Source organism: Zerene cesonia, chromosome 16, assembly GCF_012273895.1.
Source record: "Zerene cesonia ecotype Mississippi chromosome 16, Zerene_cesonia_1.1, whole genome shotgun sequence".
NCBI lineage: Eukaryota > Metazoa > Arthropoda > Insecta > Lepidoptera > Pieridae > Zerene > Zerene cesonia.
In genome coordinates, this window is record NC_052117.1 from 703,170 (window position 1) to 719,545 (window position 16,376).

General features: G+C 33.8%; 1 protein-coding gene across 1 annotated transcript in view; it reads left to right on the plus strand.

Moving 5' to 3' along the window:
- LOC119832812 overlaps positions 1 to 15,985 on the plus strand; it is an 18,380-nt gene extending 2,395 nt beyond the window's left edge. Inside the window, exons 2-4 of the mRNA XM_038356584.1 lie at positions 10,724 to 10,857; positions 11,910 to 11,991; positions 12,080 to 15,985. Of these exons, the coding sequence (XP_038212512.1) occupies positions 10,733 to 10,857; positions 11,910 to 11,991; positions 12,080 to 13,483 (1,611 nt within the window). The 5' untranslated portion in view covers positions 10,724 to 10,732 and the 3' untranslated portion in view covers positions 13,484 to 15,985. The remainder of the gene's footprint in view (positions 1 to 10,723; positions 10,858 to 11,909; positions 11,992 to 12,079) is intronic.
- Positions 15,986 to 16,376: the final 391 nt, after the last annotated feature.

Sequence of the window (16,376 nt, forward strand, 5' to 3'; positions counted from 1 at the left end):
GTAAAAGTAATAAATGTTATTTGCAGTTAACAATTTTCTTTTTTCTTTATTACAATATTTATGGCAAGCCTAGGTATATATATATATATATATATATTAGATGCAAGTGGCCACTTTCTGATAAGTCCTCTTTCTCCATTCACTATTTCAAAAGTTTCGATTTTTTCGATTTATGTTAAAAAAACGCGTCTATCCCCAAGTCAATCAACAAAACAGCATAATACACACAAAGGAAAAACAACATACCATAAACGATAACATTACTCTCTTCTCCCAAAGCCCATACAAGCAAATTTTAGTTAAAATTTATATAAAGATTCCTTTCAAAGCATGAAAACTACAGGAACAGTTTTGACACGGATAAGATAAGTACAAAGCTGTTTCTAATTAACAGAGCTTAAAGCACTTTTAACATGATACCTTGAAGATATTAAGTCTGATTAGGAGTCTATCATTCCATTTAGTTTACACTGTTCGTTTTGTGCAGTTTTAACGCTTAATAAATAGATCAATGGAATTAAAATGTCTGTATTGTATTAATCTTTTCGTAAGGCTTATATAATCTGTTTCGATGGATGGTTGTATGTTTTTGGCCCAAGGTTTAAAATGAAAATGAGAAAATGTTATTGAGAGTACTTTTCTCGTATTATCCTGTATAAGTCCGTATCCCGTAGGGATATCGAGATAAAAAGTTGCCTATGTGTTATTCTAGTTGTCCAGCTGTCCACATACCAAATTTCATTGCAATCGGTTTTGTACTTTTTGCGTGAAAGTGTAACAATTAACACATACACACACACACACATCCTAACAAACTTTCGTATTTATAATATTAGCAGGACTAGTTTGTATGCGAGTATATAATACAATTAGGAATGCTAAATTCCTTGTAGTTTGCAATAAGATGGATCATGGAACCCACAAACGATAAATAGGCAAAAAACAAAAAGCTAAAGCTACCGCAAGCAAATCCTCAATAATATTCTCTCTCTACAATAGGAATAAAATTAATATGTAACGTCGCATGTTTTCGACATTTTCAAAAGTCGACAATTTCCCATTTTACAAAAGTACATAATGCCCACGAAGGCAAATCCGCGCTCTCGCGCTCTTTTCAAAGTGGGTATAGAGTTAGGTGACGAGGTAATTGGGTCACAATTCCTTCGCCTTAATATTGTCGGGTCTTGGATCATTATTTCGGAGTATCAGGTAAATAGGATCAGATTAATCAATTGTGTGATAGAGGAAACCTGGAACACCTTCATTGACTCTGTATAAATGTTAAACGATATCAGTTACTTATGAATATTTTCTGCGTCTAGCAACATTTGTTTATTTTTCCAAAAAAAGGTGATAAGGTTCAAAACTGAATTGTTCTGCATATTGTTTGTGCTTAAAATGGCGAAATATCATTCTTTCTTCAATGGAAATGTAATCTAATAGGATTCGAATTGCTTGTATCCTAATTTGTAAATGTTATCCTATTTCTTTGCCTTTCAATTCTGTTTAGTTATCCATTAATAGTAAACTACGCCTAATCTTGCTGGATCATCATATGAAGTCAAACATACCAACTTTTCGGATTCATTAGTGCGATTATTTACATAATGTTTGAACTCAACTGTGCCCGACGCCTATCTACAATTACAGTGAAATAATGCAAAATCGTCCTAAACTTGCTTCCAATAGAGTTCCAAATGGTTTCCCCAGTTTCTGTTCTGAGTTGTTTTTATTTCCTTTAAATTCAAACGATTAACCATACGATGCTTATCATCAATAAACTCCTAAATGTTATTCAATTGCTTATTATCACGAGTTGGCACTCAAATGCTCCTAAGAACCTCAATGGATATTTAAACTATTCGCTAAATATGTCATCATATCCCATTGTTACAACAAATTTACCAAATCATCATGGCGCAAGAATCCAAGACTTATTAAAGCTGCGGTTTCGCCTACATCAATGTTAAATCCATTAACATTGCAAGCTTCATGATATGCTACATTCATACATTCAATTTACATAACGGGGATTTCCCGATTCTTCTGCATACCCTCTACTTTGTCTATGTATGTAGCTCTGACTCTGATAACAACATTGTTTAAATTAATTTTAGAATTGATATTTTAGCTGTTCCAAACCTTTTCAAACAGGAGGTAAAGTTCAAAGGTGAATTACGCTGCATTATGTCCCAATATTTCTAACATAAAAATGTAATCTAAAACGATGCACATTTTTATTCTATTTTCAACCGACTTTAAAATAGGAGGAGCTTATCAATTCGAATGTGTTTTTTGTGTTTGTTACCTCATAATTTTTTACTGAGTGAACCGATTTTTACGATTCCATGATCTTTTAATTTGAATGTTGTCCCATTTCAATTTGGTCTATGTGATTCTGGCAGTATGAAGGCGGTTTTGATTTTTGTTAAAAGGAATTGCATAATGTTCGTTCATTAAGAATGTTTTTTTTTATGATTTTCATCAACATATTCAAGGAATCGATTTGGGTGGTAAATACCACCCAAAAACGAGTTGGTGGATCGCCACTAATTTTATAAAGAAGATTTCCACTGCGGCTTTGGCCGTGTTAAAGAAAAACTGCTCCCGTGGGATTTCAAGGAAAAATTATTCCAAGGTCCGTTCTCGGATCTTGAACTATTTCGCAACTCTGTCTGTCTGTCTTTTCTTCACGGCTGAATTAAACACTGAACTCTGCACCGATAGATTTGAAAAATATTCTGTTTATTTTACACTAGATATAGTAATTTGTTACTAGATAGTGGATGTAAATATATATTGCACTGGCTGCTAAATATATCCAAAATAAGACGATGTATTATACCAATCTTTACATGAAATTAAAGGAAACGGAAACGCTAAAACATCCATGCTATTGTGTGTTTAACAAGACATGTAACTCGGCTTTCGTGTAACGCCTGACAGCATTAGCATGTCTATAGAAAATCGATAATAATAATTATTATGTAAACGAGCGTGTCATTACCGCGTACATGTTGTGCTTAAAGTAATTAATGCGATATTAATTAATTTTAAATATCGTTAGCCCAAATTGTGTTTGGGTAAAATGTTCGTGTATGATGAAATGATCAAAGCATTTGCTGTGTTCGTGGAAAGTTTTGATATGTTTGCATTGGATAGTATACATAGAAAATACTTAAAAGGGAGGGGCGGTATTATCATCGGACCTTTGCTAGTAGGAAACCATCTGTAATAGCCATATTCACAGAAAAGGTCACCGCTGGACATCCCGCAGAGTAATGGACCGGACATTTTCCTATCAAAAATCTCCTTCATTTTTGGAAACTTTTATCTCTTTCTGTCAGCATAGTACCTTGTCACAACTAAGTCGCTGAAGAAATTTAAAAAACCTTGAAAGATATAAGCTGTATTATGCAAACTTTTATTTAAAGAGTGATTTAAAATGAATTTTTATAATATTGGCTGCCTCACAACGGACTCTACGTAAACACGAAATTATTTTTAAACTCATAAATATATTATTAACCAATAAGCTCCCTAATTACGTGATCTTCTTGGAACAAGGCCGCGTGTTTATGTAAATACATGGATAATGAATATAATCTTTTTCATTCCTAAAAACGTGTTTATATGTTCAATCAGTTGATTATAGTTGAAGTTTTTAAATAGTAAAAAAAACCTATTTGCAACTGTTTACCTATTTGTCACTTCTTCAAACAACATTACGAAGATAGTATATTATAAGTAATATTATAAGTATATTAGAAGTACTTGTTACTTGTTTACTTCTGATATCATCAGCCCATATATGTTCCCACTGCTGGGACACAGGCCTCCTATGAGGGTTCAGGCCATAATCCACCACGCTGGCCAAGTGCGGGTTGGCAGATGTCACATGTCGTCGAACTTTTGATTCTCGGACATGCCGGTTTCCTCACGATGTTTTCCTTCACCGTTTTAAGCAGTGGCGATGTTATCTACATGCGCAGATAAATTGAAAAATCAATTTATTTCCTGCACGCTCGCCCGGTCTCGAACCCTGACTTATCGATTTTGAAGTCCGAGGTTCTCACCACTGAGCCAATCTGACTTCTGATATATGACAAATCAATTTATTATTCTTATGACATGTAGTTAATACGTTCAAAGTAACATATAAAAGTAAGATCGTAATAGAAATTGAAATTAGTAACTAACTGCAAGCGAGAATTATTTATTTCAGAAATATTCTTCATTTATGTCGCAACGTTGTGTTGTGTGTCGCTAAGCCTTTTCATAGGGAAAACGTCTCACTCGAATACCAAGTAACAAAGGATGGGTTTTTAAAACGCTTTGAATCATGAGGAAGAATATGGTTCAGATATTGGAAACGTGCACTTTCACCGAGTTTCTTTATCCACATGACATCAATTACTTTGTCGGAACGCTTGAAAACACGTCAAAATGTCTAATTTTAGTAACACGCGATCTCTCACCCGCGCCCTAAAATTCGTATGTGTTTACAAGAACGTCCAAATAACCCGGTTTATTTTGGATAGGAGAGCATTTTATGGGCCTCTTGAAAACATATTAAATGGATGCAAGGCAGGATAACCAGTGGGGGTTCTCTAAAATAAGGTCCTTCGAGCTAGTTCTTAATGAAACGTGTCATTGTTGCCCTTTATTCACTAGGCTTAGCATTTATAGGTTATTGTATTGTTATTGTTATGTCACCTTTGTCAGGTTTCAAGACGAATCCCGAACGAAACCTAACAAAGCTGGCTAGAAACGGCTGTGTATTGAATAATAGTGATTCAGCTTATTATACTGGGTGTGAATTGAATTGACTCAGAACTTAGGATTAGGACGACTCCTGTCTTATTTTTAGAACTATGTAATTATTAAAAAAAAATTATGTTACTTGACTCTGCTAATGGATGCAGAAAATCTGCAAGTTTTGAAGTTCTGTGAAGAAAAGCTATTCTGAAGGAAAATCTATTATTAAAACTCAACTCATTACTTGATTCATTCGTTAAGACTTACCCACAGACAAGCGGGCGCACACCAAGTGACCTTTTAATGGTTCATTAGACGGAAAATATCCCAGTAATAACAATTTTTTAAGCCAACTACCGTACAAAAACATTTATAGATATTTTTCTTGCTTAGCCTTGAACGGTTTTTATACATTATAAATGGATATTGATCAATTGATTGTCAGAATCGAGAAATATTGTTTGGACGTTGAGGTCACGAGCATATTTGTTGAATGGTCATTATAGGTAAAGGAAGAATGATTTAAGAGTGCAATAGATCCGCCCACTTCAAAGAAAAATAGAATTGACTCGCAGTGTTCATGTTTTCCAGCTAATAAATAATACTATGTTTAAAAGACTAAAAATCACTTTTTAATGACAGTATCAACTAAATTGTGTCTGTATATAGTAGTAGTATAATAAGGAAATTATCGATAATTGTCACCATCCCTCGCAAAGTGTGTAAAATTTAAATTATATCTGTCGTTTTAAAGTGGGTCAAAATCGAATCTAAAGGAATGGGTTACATACAAAAATGCAGGTCATAAGAGCGTGTTAAAGAAGACATAGAGGCTTTCAAAAAGTGGTTTAGAAAGGAAATACTGCAGGCTAAAGAAATGATAGTTTTTTTATTTCAGACCTGTGAACCGATTTTGGACGAATTTTTCTTATTGTATATCCAGTTCTGACAATTTGAAAACAGTGTAGTTTTGTAAAAAAAATATTAGAAATTTTTAGAAGTACGCTATATTTAAATTCGAATAAGTGGCAATAGATAACGCAAATGCGTTTGGAATTTTTGTGATAAGGTGCTGTATGATACAGAAGTTAATTTCGTGAGGTCTCAATATATACTAGCAATTATCAACTGTGCCCCGTTGTGTGAAGTTTGTTCTTTCGTTTAACCCCATATTTATAGATGTAACAGTAAAATGTTATAATTAAAAAAAAAATAGTTTGACAAATACATCGTAAACTATACAAGTTGTACTACCTTATTACATCCTCATAGGGTTGTCACTTTAAATAAAAAAAAAAAAATAACGATTTTTTTTTATATTTGAAACAAGAAGCGTTTAGTTATATATAATAATGACACTTGGCGGGAATGGAAACGGTTTTGGTTCGAAACAAATGAATTGAGGCGACCTTCTCGTCATTTCGCACGATATATACTTGACCTTGTGTGGTATTATGCATGATTACAGCCTTGCCTCGAAGCCTGTAACAATTTGCACGAAATTGTTATTACATTTTAATTTTTTTTTTTCTGAAACCTAAGTTCGGAGACCGTGGCGTGGTTTTCGTTTTGTGGGAATAAGGGAAGGGAATAAGTAGATACGTTAATAATATATTATGCTATGTTTAAAAGGCGTTTTGTAAATTATATAATGAAATAGCCGGTAAATTTTATTCAATAAATATCCATGTTTTAGTACCACACTAATTAACCAACTGTCGTTACATAGAATACCATACCATTTTTTTTTCACCTGATCGTAATAACCTCTTAAATCTGTGTAAAAACAGCTCAAAAATCGAGTTCCCAAAAGTGTATCCCTGAATTTATATTGCTGTTTGTTTATCTAAAAACTTGTCTGATATGTTTTTATTATACAGGTTTAACATGTTAGATTTTAAATATAAAATAAAAAGTGAGTCTTTTAGATTTTAAATTTTAAGGGCAATCGAAATACTGGTAATTGTAATAAAAACTACCAATAATTCTAAAAGCTAAAGTCTAAACCAAACTAATACGTAGGCACATTATTGTCACAAGTAGGTGTACAGTTTCTAAGAGAACTTATTTCGAAGCATTTCACGAACAATTATGGTAATTGTGTTATGAAATGCTATCACTCAGTTCAAACGTTTAAACGTTTCAGTTAACTGAAACAAGTCAAGCTTCAAAAATAAAAGTGGTTTTATAATGGAGTACGTACTCTTTTTGTGTTCGGCAGCTCGGTTATGTAATGTTTAATTAAACATTTACATTTGAAACACTGTCCCTGTTTATTTTTATTGTGCTGTTTTCATAAAATAGACAAAGAGATCTCGAAAATAGCTCGATTTTATTTTGTAATCTTTCTACCATTATATATATCATTACATGCATATTATAAGTAATATAAACACAGAATTACTGGGCCTTCCTAGATTTTTATAATCTAGCTAGCTTACCGCCTGTGGCTTCGACCGCGTAGTTAAAATAAAATCCGATTGAAATGAGAATTGCCATTACAACCAAATATAAACAACTATGAAATAAATGTTACCTGACGTCATAAAAATATCGTTATTTGCCATAATGCCCGATCATAATCATTGGAGACGTGCTAAAAAGACGAAATTTCTGCGGGCACACAGCCTCGACCGTAAAACAAAGTGTGTCAAGGTCGCGGACGACGCCCGCCGAAAGTGAAAACTCCTGCGCATCGGGACAGGCCCTACCGCGTCGGTGCTAGGGTTGCCATATGGCGCTGTTTATTTTCCTTTGTCGCTAAACTATTAAAGGTGAAAGTAGTAATGTCTCATTATCTTCGTAAAAGTTTTTGTTAATTCTTTTAATTGTATACAACTTGTATAGTGATAAAAATGACTTTATTTTCATCTTCATCTTTTGATAAATTTGTTGTTTTAGATCAGAATATATTGCGCTTGATTAACTTTATATGAGGATTTGCTTTTGTCGGAACAGACAGCGAAATCTCTTCAACTTTGTTTGTCTAGCAAGAACATACTGATTTTATTAAACGTATAAGCAACATCCAAGAGAAAGCTTGGAAGTTGTGAGTAAAATTCACGATAAACTGTGTAATGTAGGAAATGTGAGACCACGGTCGAAAAGAGAATTAAATCCAATTTAAACATTCGAAAAAAAACCAATATAGGTATATATGTATACATGACTGCGGTGGTATAAAATTACTTATCGATTTCTAGATGGTTCTGTCGCATTTCTTTTGAAAACAAACCGGATAAAAAGGTCACGGAAAGTGTGTCGGCAGCAGTTTCAACATTCGGTGGAAGTACATTGTTTGCATTCTATAAACCGTTGAATAAACTGTTAAGGTTGTGTGGACTTTAGCTATCGGTCAGCCGAATGAAATACTGGTCAGCCGTGGGCGGTCTTGTCATATAAATTGATTGATGGATCTGTATACCAGCGGAAGCCCGTTTCTTTTTCCCCACCCTTTCCAGTCCATTCCTTATCAGTCGTCAATTTCTCTTACCCTTAACCTTTTAAAAGCGGCAGCGCATTCGCAGAGGCGCTACAACTAATGCAACGAGCGTCGTGATCGCTCGATATCAGGCGAATCACCAGTTCTGTTGTCCGCTGATATAAAAAAGCTTTAAAAGGGAATGGGTGGGAAAAACAAATAAATCACTTAATAAGCCACAAAAGTACATTTCATAATCCATATATTAAAAGCAGAAGCTTAATTCGTAATACGTTGCTTAAGACCATTCAGGAGAAAGAAGTTCTTGATCTCTGTCTCTTTCTTTTTATATCATTCTATTGTTATTCGTTATTTTATTATTAGCTAGTATAAATAAAATCTATTTCCTTTCTTCTTCTTGCTATTTATTACGGACGACAATGTAAATTTTTGCTATGGTTGAAAATGAGAAATTTTTAAAGAATAGAAAAAGTTAGATCACGAGGTGAGATTCGAACCAACCTCTTTCACCGAACCGTGGCAACGCCCGACCTCTTCGCCACGCGTGATCCCGCCTCAGCAATCGAATTTCTTCTACTCTTTCGATTAACTGCTGAATAATGACCCACGCCATCTATAAAAAAACGGTTATAAAGCATTTGCATACTATAAAATTAAATTTTAAATGCTTAACAATGTTTAAAACACAATTATATAGGCAAAAATGTATAAGAAGCAGTCTATTGTTTTAATGATAACAACGATGATGATATCCCTTAAGTTCACTCATCCTTCTTACACAAAAGCCCAATTTTACACTTCACCGATATCAGAATCAGATATTCCAAGATCGTTTTTCACAAAGAATTTGAGATCTTTCATATAATATGTTTGTATATCGTTTTTTTTTCTATGTGCAACTTCGTTACGTGATAAGCGCCGATAAGCGGTCAATGACTTTGTAATGAAGTTATTTTTTTGTCATTTGTCGTATGTTAAACTATGGGTACGGTTGTATCTTTGCAAATAATGTAGATACCTATAGTTTGTTTGCTCGCACGCGATTATCTCAGATTACTTGGCCGATTTAAAAAGAATCTTTCATAGTTGGATACGTACGTTTTCCTCGAGTATATAGCTGTAGGCTACGTAGTATGTATGTACCACGGGTGAAGCTGGGGCGTCTCGATATTGTAAGATATGAATTAATACAGCCTGTACGTGCTGGTTCTTTGATCATATATCAATAAAAAAATAGTTAATTTATTGCTTATTGCCTTTTTATGCAAGCCAAATACGTTCTAACTAGCTGCGCCCCGCGGTTTCACCCGCGTAAGTCAGTATCCCATGGAAATATCGGGATAAAAAGTTGCCTATATGTTATTCCAATAATTAAGCTGTCTACGTACCAAATTTCATTGCAATCGGTTCAGTAGTTTTTGCGTGAAAGACCAACAAACACACACACATCCTTACAAACTTTCGCATTTATAATATTAGTCGGATTAGTAGGATAGTAGGATAGTAGAATATAATAGTAGGATTTATAATATTGGTAGCATTGCTGGAGTATTGACATTTTAATTTTATTGTTTAATACTTTATTGAACGGATAAGTTAGATAAGTTATATCCAAGGAATGAAAAATCGCCCCTAAATATAAGTAGAAATTGCTGAATGTTATACAGCTTAATAATTTTATATTTAAATTCATGTAGATAAGAAACTTCCGCCAGAATCTGAAGTTAGATAGAATTTTATAAAATGTCAAATGCTGATGTTAAATAATACGATTATTCGTAAAATATTTAAAATGTTCATTCATTGACATGCTTTGCTTGTATAGGCTAGTATAATAGGCGTATTTTTTATTATATCTTATTACTTGTTCCTTAGTACCTATAAAACGCAAAAACGTGCAAAACCCTAGACAAAAATTTTAACAAAATTCCTTGAACTTTTATGGGAAAAGGGAAAAGGTTTATTTACGTTTTTATGGTGGATATCATTAGGTGTTGATGTCTTTATTAAGAAAGTATTGGATAGGATGACATAAGACCTAAACCTACGAAATAATATATACCACAAGTGCTTAATGTGCATCAAAATACAAAAATTTTTCTTAACACGACAACTAAATATCAATACACTATCAGATAAATAGGAACCGAGAGTACAATGCAGAGTTTGATAAAGACTTAGTATTTTTCTTGGACAATGTCTGTGCTTTTATAATGTGCAGAAATTTTACTTTCTTTACGAATCAGCCCGTGAACACTTATAACTTATGTTGTAACTTGTTACCGGATAAAAAGCAGCTTCGCTGTGCCAAATTTCTTCCAAATACGATTAGATAGTTTTTGTTGGAAATACTTAACAAACATCCATTAATCGAACCATCAATCAACCATCCATAAACTTTGGCTTTTATAATAATTAACGAAAGACAGAAGAAAGTCGGTTTTATATTCAGCGTTCTTGTTATGAAGATGTTTCAGTCGCTCCCAAATAGTTAATTCACTTCAGAATTGTTTACCGTTTCAGACAGTGATAATGCACGACCCTGATGGTGACGGGCAGCCGGCGCACCACGCGCGCCGCCCCATGAACGCCTTTCTGATATTCTGCAAACGACACCGAAGCGTGGTGCGCGACAAGTATCCCAACCTTGAGAACAGGTAACGTGTGTTTGTTTGAAGGGAAGTGATAATAATGGTGTCTTTTACAAAAGTCCTACTAATATTAAAAATGTGAAAGTTTGTAAGGATGTGTGAGTATGTGTGTGTGTGTGTTTGTTCCTCTGTCACGCAAAAATTACTGAACCGATTGCAATGAAATTGGGTACGTAGACAGCTAGACAACTGGAATAACATATAGGTAACTTTTTATCGTGATATTCCTACGGGATACGGACTTATGCGGGTGAAACCGCGCGTCGCAGCTAGTAATGCATAAAAAACTGTAAACGAAGCAGCAAGCTTACTGAATCCTTCTTCTTGAGCATGATGAGTACTCTTTTGTTTTTCGCTCGCGCGATACCAGGATAGAAATTGGATCTAGAATTATATTGGCAAAGTCTCTTTGTATATCAAGTTTCGTACCGAAGTTATCCCATACATTACATTTTAAACCAACAGATAAATTTTAGGGTTTGGTGGTTAGGAGTGGGTTAAGCTACTGCAATGTACTATAATATCTATTACAATTGCTTTGGCGTAAGTGATTTCGAGGCTGTTATTAAAATAATGAAGTATGTTTTGTGTGCGGATTTATGAACTCTTATGTTATGGTATACTTTTGTCTCTTAGTCCTAGATCGACATGGTTATACCTAAAAGTTTATAAGAATGTATGTTTTGGACTCTTGTGTCTCACTTCAGTTTAGTGATTAAGATACAACTTGAGTAAGATATAACTATTATTATTTATCAAAGATGTAATTAATTACATATAAATCACTCAAATTTTAACCATGTTAGTAGGTACTTATATAAAACCAGTTTCCCATATGCAATACTAATATTCTATATTTACAATTTTATTATATTCAATATGAAGAATTTTAAGAATTACCATTGTTTTATTTTTCAATTTAAGAATTATTAAATGAAAGGTACAATACATTGTATGATATTTATTTTAAGATATATACAATACTCTATCATTTTTAAACCTTGACAATTTATTCCGTATAAATAAATATTATTAAATCTTACTGCATACGTTTACAGATCAATAACCAAAATTCTCGGCGAGTGGTGGGCCAACTTGGACAAGGAGGAGAAAGCTTGCTACACAGGTCTTGCTAAACAGGTACACATTAACATTGTTCAAAATAGTCTCAATATCGAAAACGAGTTTCTATATTAATTAATTGCATCGTTTGTCTCTTTTTTTTTAGTACAAAGACGCGTTCTTTAGCGCGAATCCCGATTTCAAATGGTACAAGTTGCCCGCCCCGCCACTGCGCACTCTCTCCTCCCGGCCGCGGGACTCCACCGACAAACACGAGGCCCCCAACAGTGACTATCACGACAATGAGTACGAGAAGACAAATAATAATTCTACAAAAATAGACTTTAATAAGAAAACCAACCAGAACACTCACGACAGTGAACCGAAACCCCTATCGATGTTCACGCCCGGCAAACTCGCCGACGAAGCTCAAATGGGAGGTTTGAGCAGCCTCCTCATGCCTAAGACTGAAAATACAACTCCAAACCCTTACTACTCACCCCCTTCCTTTAAGTGCAACTCGATCTCAAATTCGACGGAATACAGATCTCATAATGTAATAGAAAAACCCAAAATTCAAGGGGAGGATAGTATACGTGAACTCCAAAACGCTTTAACGGAAACCACTAAGATGTTTGAAGACGAGTTCGAAGTGAAGAAGGAGCGTTTGTTCAATTACAACCACACTGACCCTCCAAATGACCAATTCACCAACCAAGATGTGATAGACCAAATAGTCGATAAGCGTTATTCAAAAGACGACGACACCAGGAATTGGTCGGACGATGAGAAGAATTCTAAATCGGGACGATCGTGCAAGGGAAAGCGTTACCAAGAGTTCATGGCGGTTGGGGGGCTTCTTGTTAACAAGCGGCCGAGGAGGGACTATGCCGATCGGATGGACGAAGGGTACAATGCCACCTGTAGTTGGGATCCAGGCACCTATGCTCAAGAAGAAATAGTCACTGACACTTCGAAATCGAACACTACAATCGATACGTCGGCTGAAAGCGAAAAAGCTGAAACAGTCGAAGCGTCCGAACCAGACAATAATCCAAACAAAACATTCAAAGCTGCCGATTTCGACTTGGACGCGAAAATCAAAGCTCTCCCGTCGCTCAGCCTGGAGAAGTTCCAGCAGAAGAAACGTGAAAACAAACGCAAGAAGAAAACGATCAATTTGAAACCCAAAGCGCTGGAGTCATCGCAGATAATCAACTCCGTGCCGCGGCCGCTGATGGACGAGCGGCGTGAGATGGCTGAACATTGGCGCGAGCAAGTCATCGGCAGTCAGAAACGCAAGCCAAGGAAAATAAGCATCACAAGACTCGAAATCAACAGTTTAGTCTCCAACGATATGAACGGGGGCAATAAAATAAGCCCCGAAATAAAGATCGCAACAGAAGCACCGAGCACTGTGGTGCAGAATATGGACATGTGCAATCGTACACCCCACAACAGTGTCGACCTGTTCGCCCTAGCCACCCTTGCGGAAGTCGCAGCGAACACGTCCAAAATAGAAGAGACCACTAAAGTCGCCAAAGTGTGCGAAGACCCTTCCACGGTATAAAATACCAGACTAGCCTTAAAAGATATTCCAAAAATTATTTACTTTATAATCAGAAAATATTTATATATAAATCTACTTTTACATTGTACGCATAAAGATTAATTGTACACTTTTAATGGTAGTTTTTATAAACTAGGTATAGACTTTATTTATACTAAATAGAAGAACTATATGTATACTTAGAGGTAGGCTGCGATATCCTGCTTTTTAGGGAGATTTAAGGGTGATAGATAGTTGTCACTGAAATAAAACAAGGCATAATGTATTTTTATGTGTATAAAATTTTAAAAAATTAAAAAAAAAGTGCGGTGTACAGCATGTTTCGATCGCCAATTAATGAATAGAGCATGCTGAATTCCGGTCATTCATCACAATATTTTTTTTAAATGCCAAATAAGTCATCATAAATATAAAATAAACCTCAGTATGTATAGAGTTAGAATATCCAGATCGCCTTAATGTTTTAGACGATAGTGAATCTAAGACACGTGCATAGACTGCATTGCATTTTTAAGATGATTTTTTTTTTTTTCAAAAATGCAAATGTGCAATTTAAATGTACACTATTTTTATATATATTGGTAACGTTTACCCCTTAAGTTTTATTATTATTGTGGTTAACAAATACCCGAGAATTTTATTGTATTCCCAATCCGATAACTTTTCACATATGGTAACACTTCGAGATTGTTCGTTTATCCAAATATCAATGGAAGGTGATATTACCAGGAATAAAAACAATCACATTCGCGAGTGAAACTCGTTACGTATAACTTGTGATAATTTTTATTTAGTTTTAGTTTGAAAAAAAAAACAAGTGTTTTTCGTTTTATTTATCTGTTTTCAAACACTCGTTAATGTATCAAGGTATATTTTTAATCTAGAAAAAAAAAAAACATACTTTAACTAAGTAATGTCCCAATTAGGTACCTGAATTATATCGAAAATTTATATAGAATTTGCGCCTTTTCCCAACATCTTTATCATCAAGTTAAAATTGTCTCGTAGATTTATACTGCAAACGTCATTTAATTTTAATTCTTTGCGGAACAGTGTTTCTCAAATTTTTGTTCTTTGTTTTTTTATTTTGTAATAACGGATTTAACGGCTTCTGTGACGTTCTATTTTGATTAACAGAAGTTGAAATGGTGCAGAGCTTTCGTTGCAGGTCTAGTCTAGTATAGTATTTTAAAGGATAAATGTCGAGAACTAAATTCTAAAGTGCACTTATATTATTTAAAGTTACAAACGATGACACAAGCCATAATGTGACATGCTCATCCAAAGACCAAATGTATTTAGTATATAAAAGCTAGGTAGTAGTTTTTATTATTGTATATTATGTTGAAATAAAGTATTTACTATATATATTTAACATCTATTTTATATATAAAGTAGTGATAGAGTATCGGCATTCCAAAATGTCTAAAATTGTCTCTGCAATTGCAAAGTTTTGGTTTTTTTATCAATTATATATTATTTGATCATGATGATTTAATGATGTCGTACTTTATGTTAATATATTTATGGATTGTTAGATTTTCTTGTAATTTAGCGAGCTTTCGATGGTTCCTTGATGAGATTTTATAAGCGCATGGGGGCTTAATAAATTTTGAAATCGTATATATCCTGTATACTGACACTAATAAATTTTTTGTTCGTTGACAAGTCAGAGCCTTATATTGAATGGATACTAGAGTTAAGATACCAATGGGGCCATGCTGAGGATGGATAAGGCGTAGTATTGTATATTATCATTTACATCTTTTAGATTTTATACAATTTCTATAATATGGTGAGCTTATATATTTTTAAAGTGTTATTGAAAATATGGTGCTGTCAGATCTGCTTTATGTTGATAAGATGTTTTAATAACTAATATTTATAGTAATAGTTGTCGATGATGCGCTGATTGTACTGATGGGTTTTTAATTATTCTCTATTTATTTTGACCGCATTTTATCAATTTCAGTTTGTACTTTATTGCAAACATGCTAACCGATTCAAACACTTAGTTGTACACTATCTATTATGCGTGTTATAATTTTAATTTTCGCAACTAATTTTAATGAAATACCTATAGATTTTATTTTTTATTTTACAACGCATCATCGTCAACCATTGTTTTATCACCGTTTCTTAAAAAGAATTCCTATCCGAAAGGAATTGGTGATCGTTATTGTTAGTCAAGTAAAGATTTTATCTTAATTTTAAGATCGCAAATTATTTTGTGCTGTGAGTCTATAAATTTTAGTTACTTGTTGAAGCAGGAATATAGTTCAGCACAAATTTGCGTGTTACTCATTTATCTATGTATAAAGGAATCTAAGGTGGAGGCAAGTTGATGTGGTTTGAGAAACACTGGTCTTTGTTTAGGGCATAATAAGTCAGCACCCAAAGTGTTAAGTTGGCTCCCAAAGTATTTTGTTGAATGTTTTGTTACAAGCAAGTGCGGTTAATTAAATACTTTTATTGTAGTAATAAAGTTTATTCATATTAACAGTATGTTCTTTTATTTTCATCGATATACCTATGTGTATTTCAATTTTATATAGGTTATTAATTTCAGACTGTTTTCCGCTACCGACTTACTAATTTTATTAATCTAAGCTAAACAAGGCAAACCAACAATTTTATCCAAATACGTTCTATGGTTTTTGCGTGAAACAGAAATAAATATCAATTCTTACCAACTTGCATTCATATTTGAATTGTTCGCTATTATAAAAAAGTAATTGTAGCTACTATAGAATCGTTTATTTACATAATTATTAGTCACCATTATATTGTCTAAATGTGTTTTTTAGTATATTATGTTACAAAGATAAACTTCTCAGTACAATAAAATTAATCACAGAAAATAAAAGAATGTTTCAATATCTGGTAACACTAC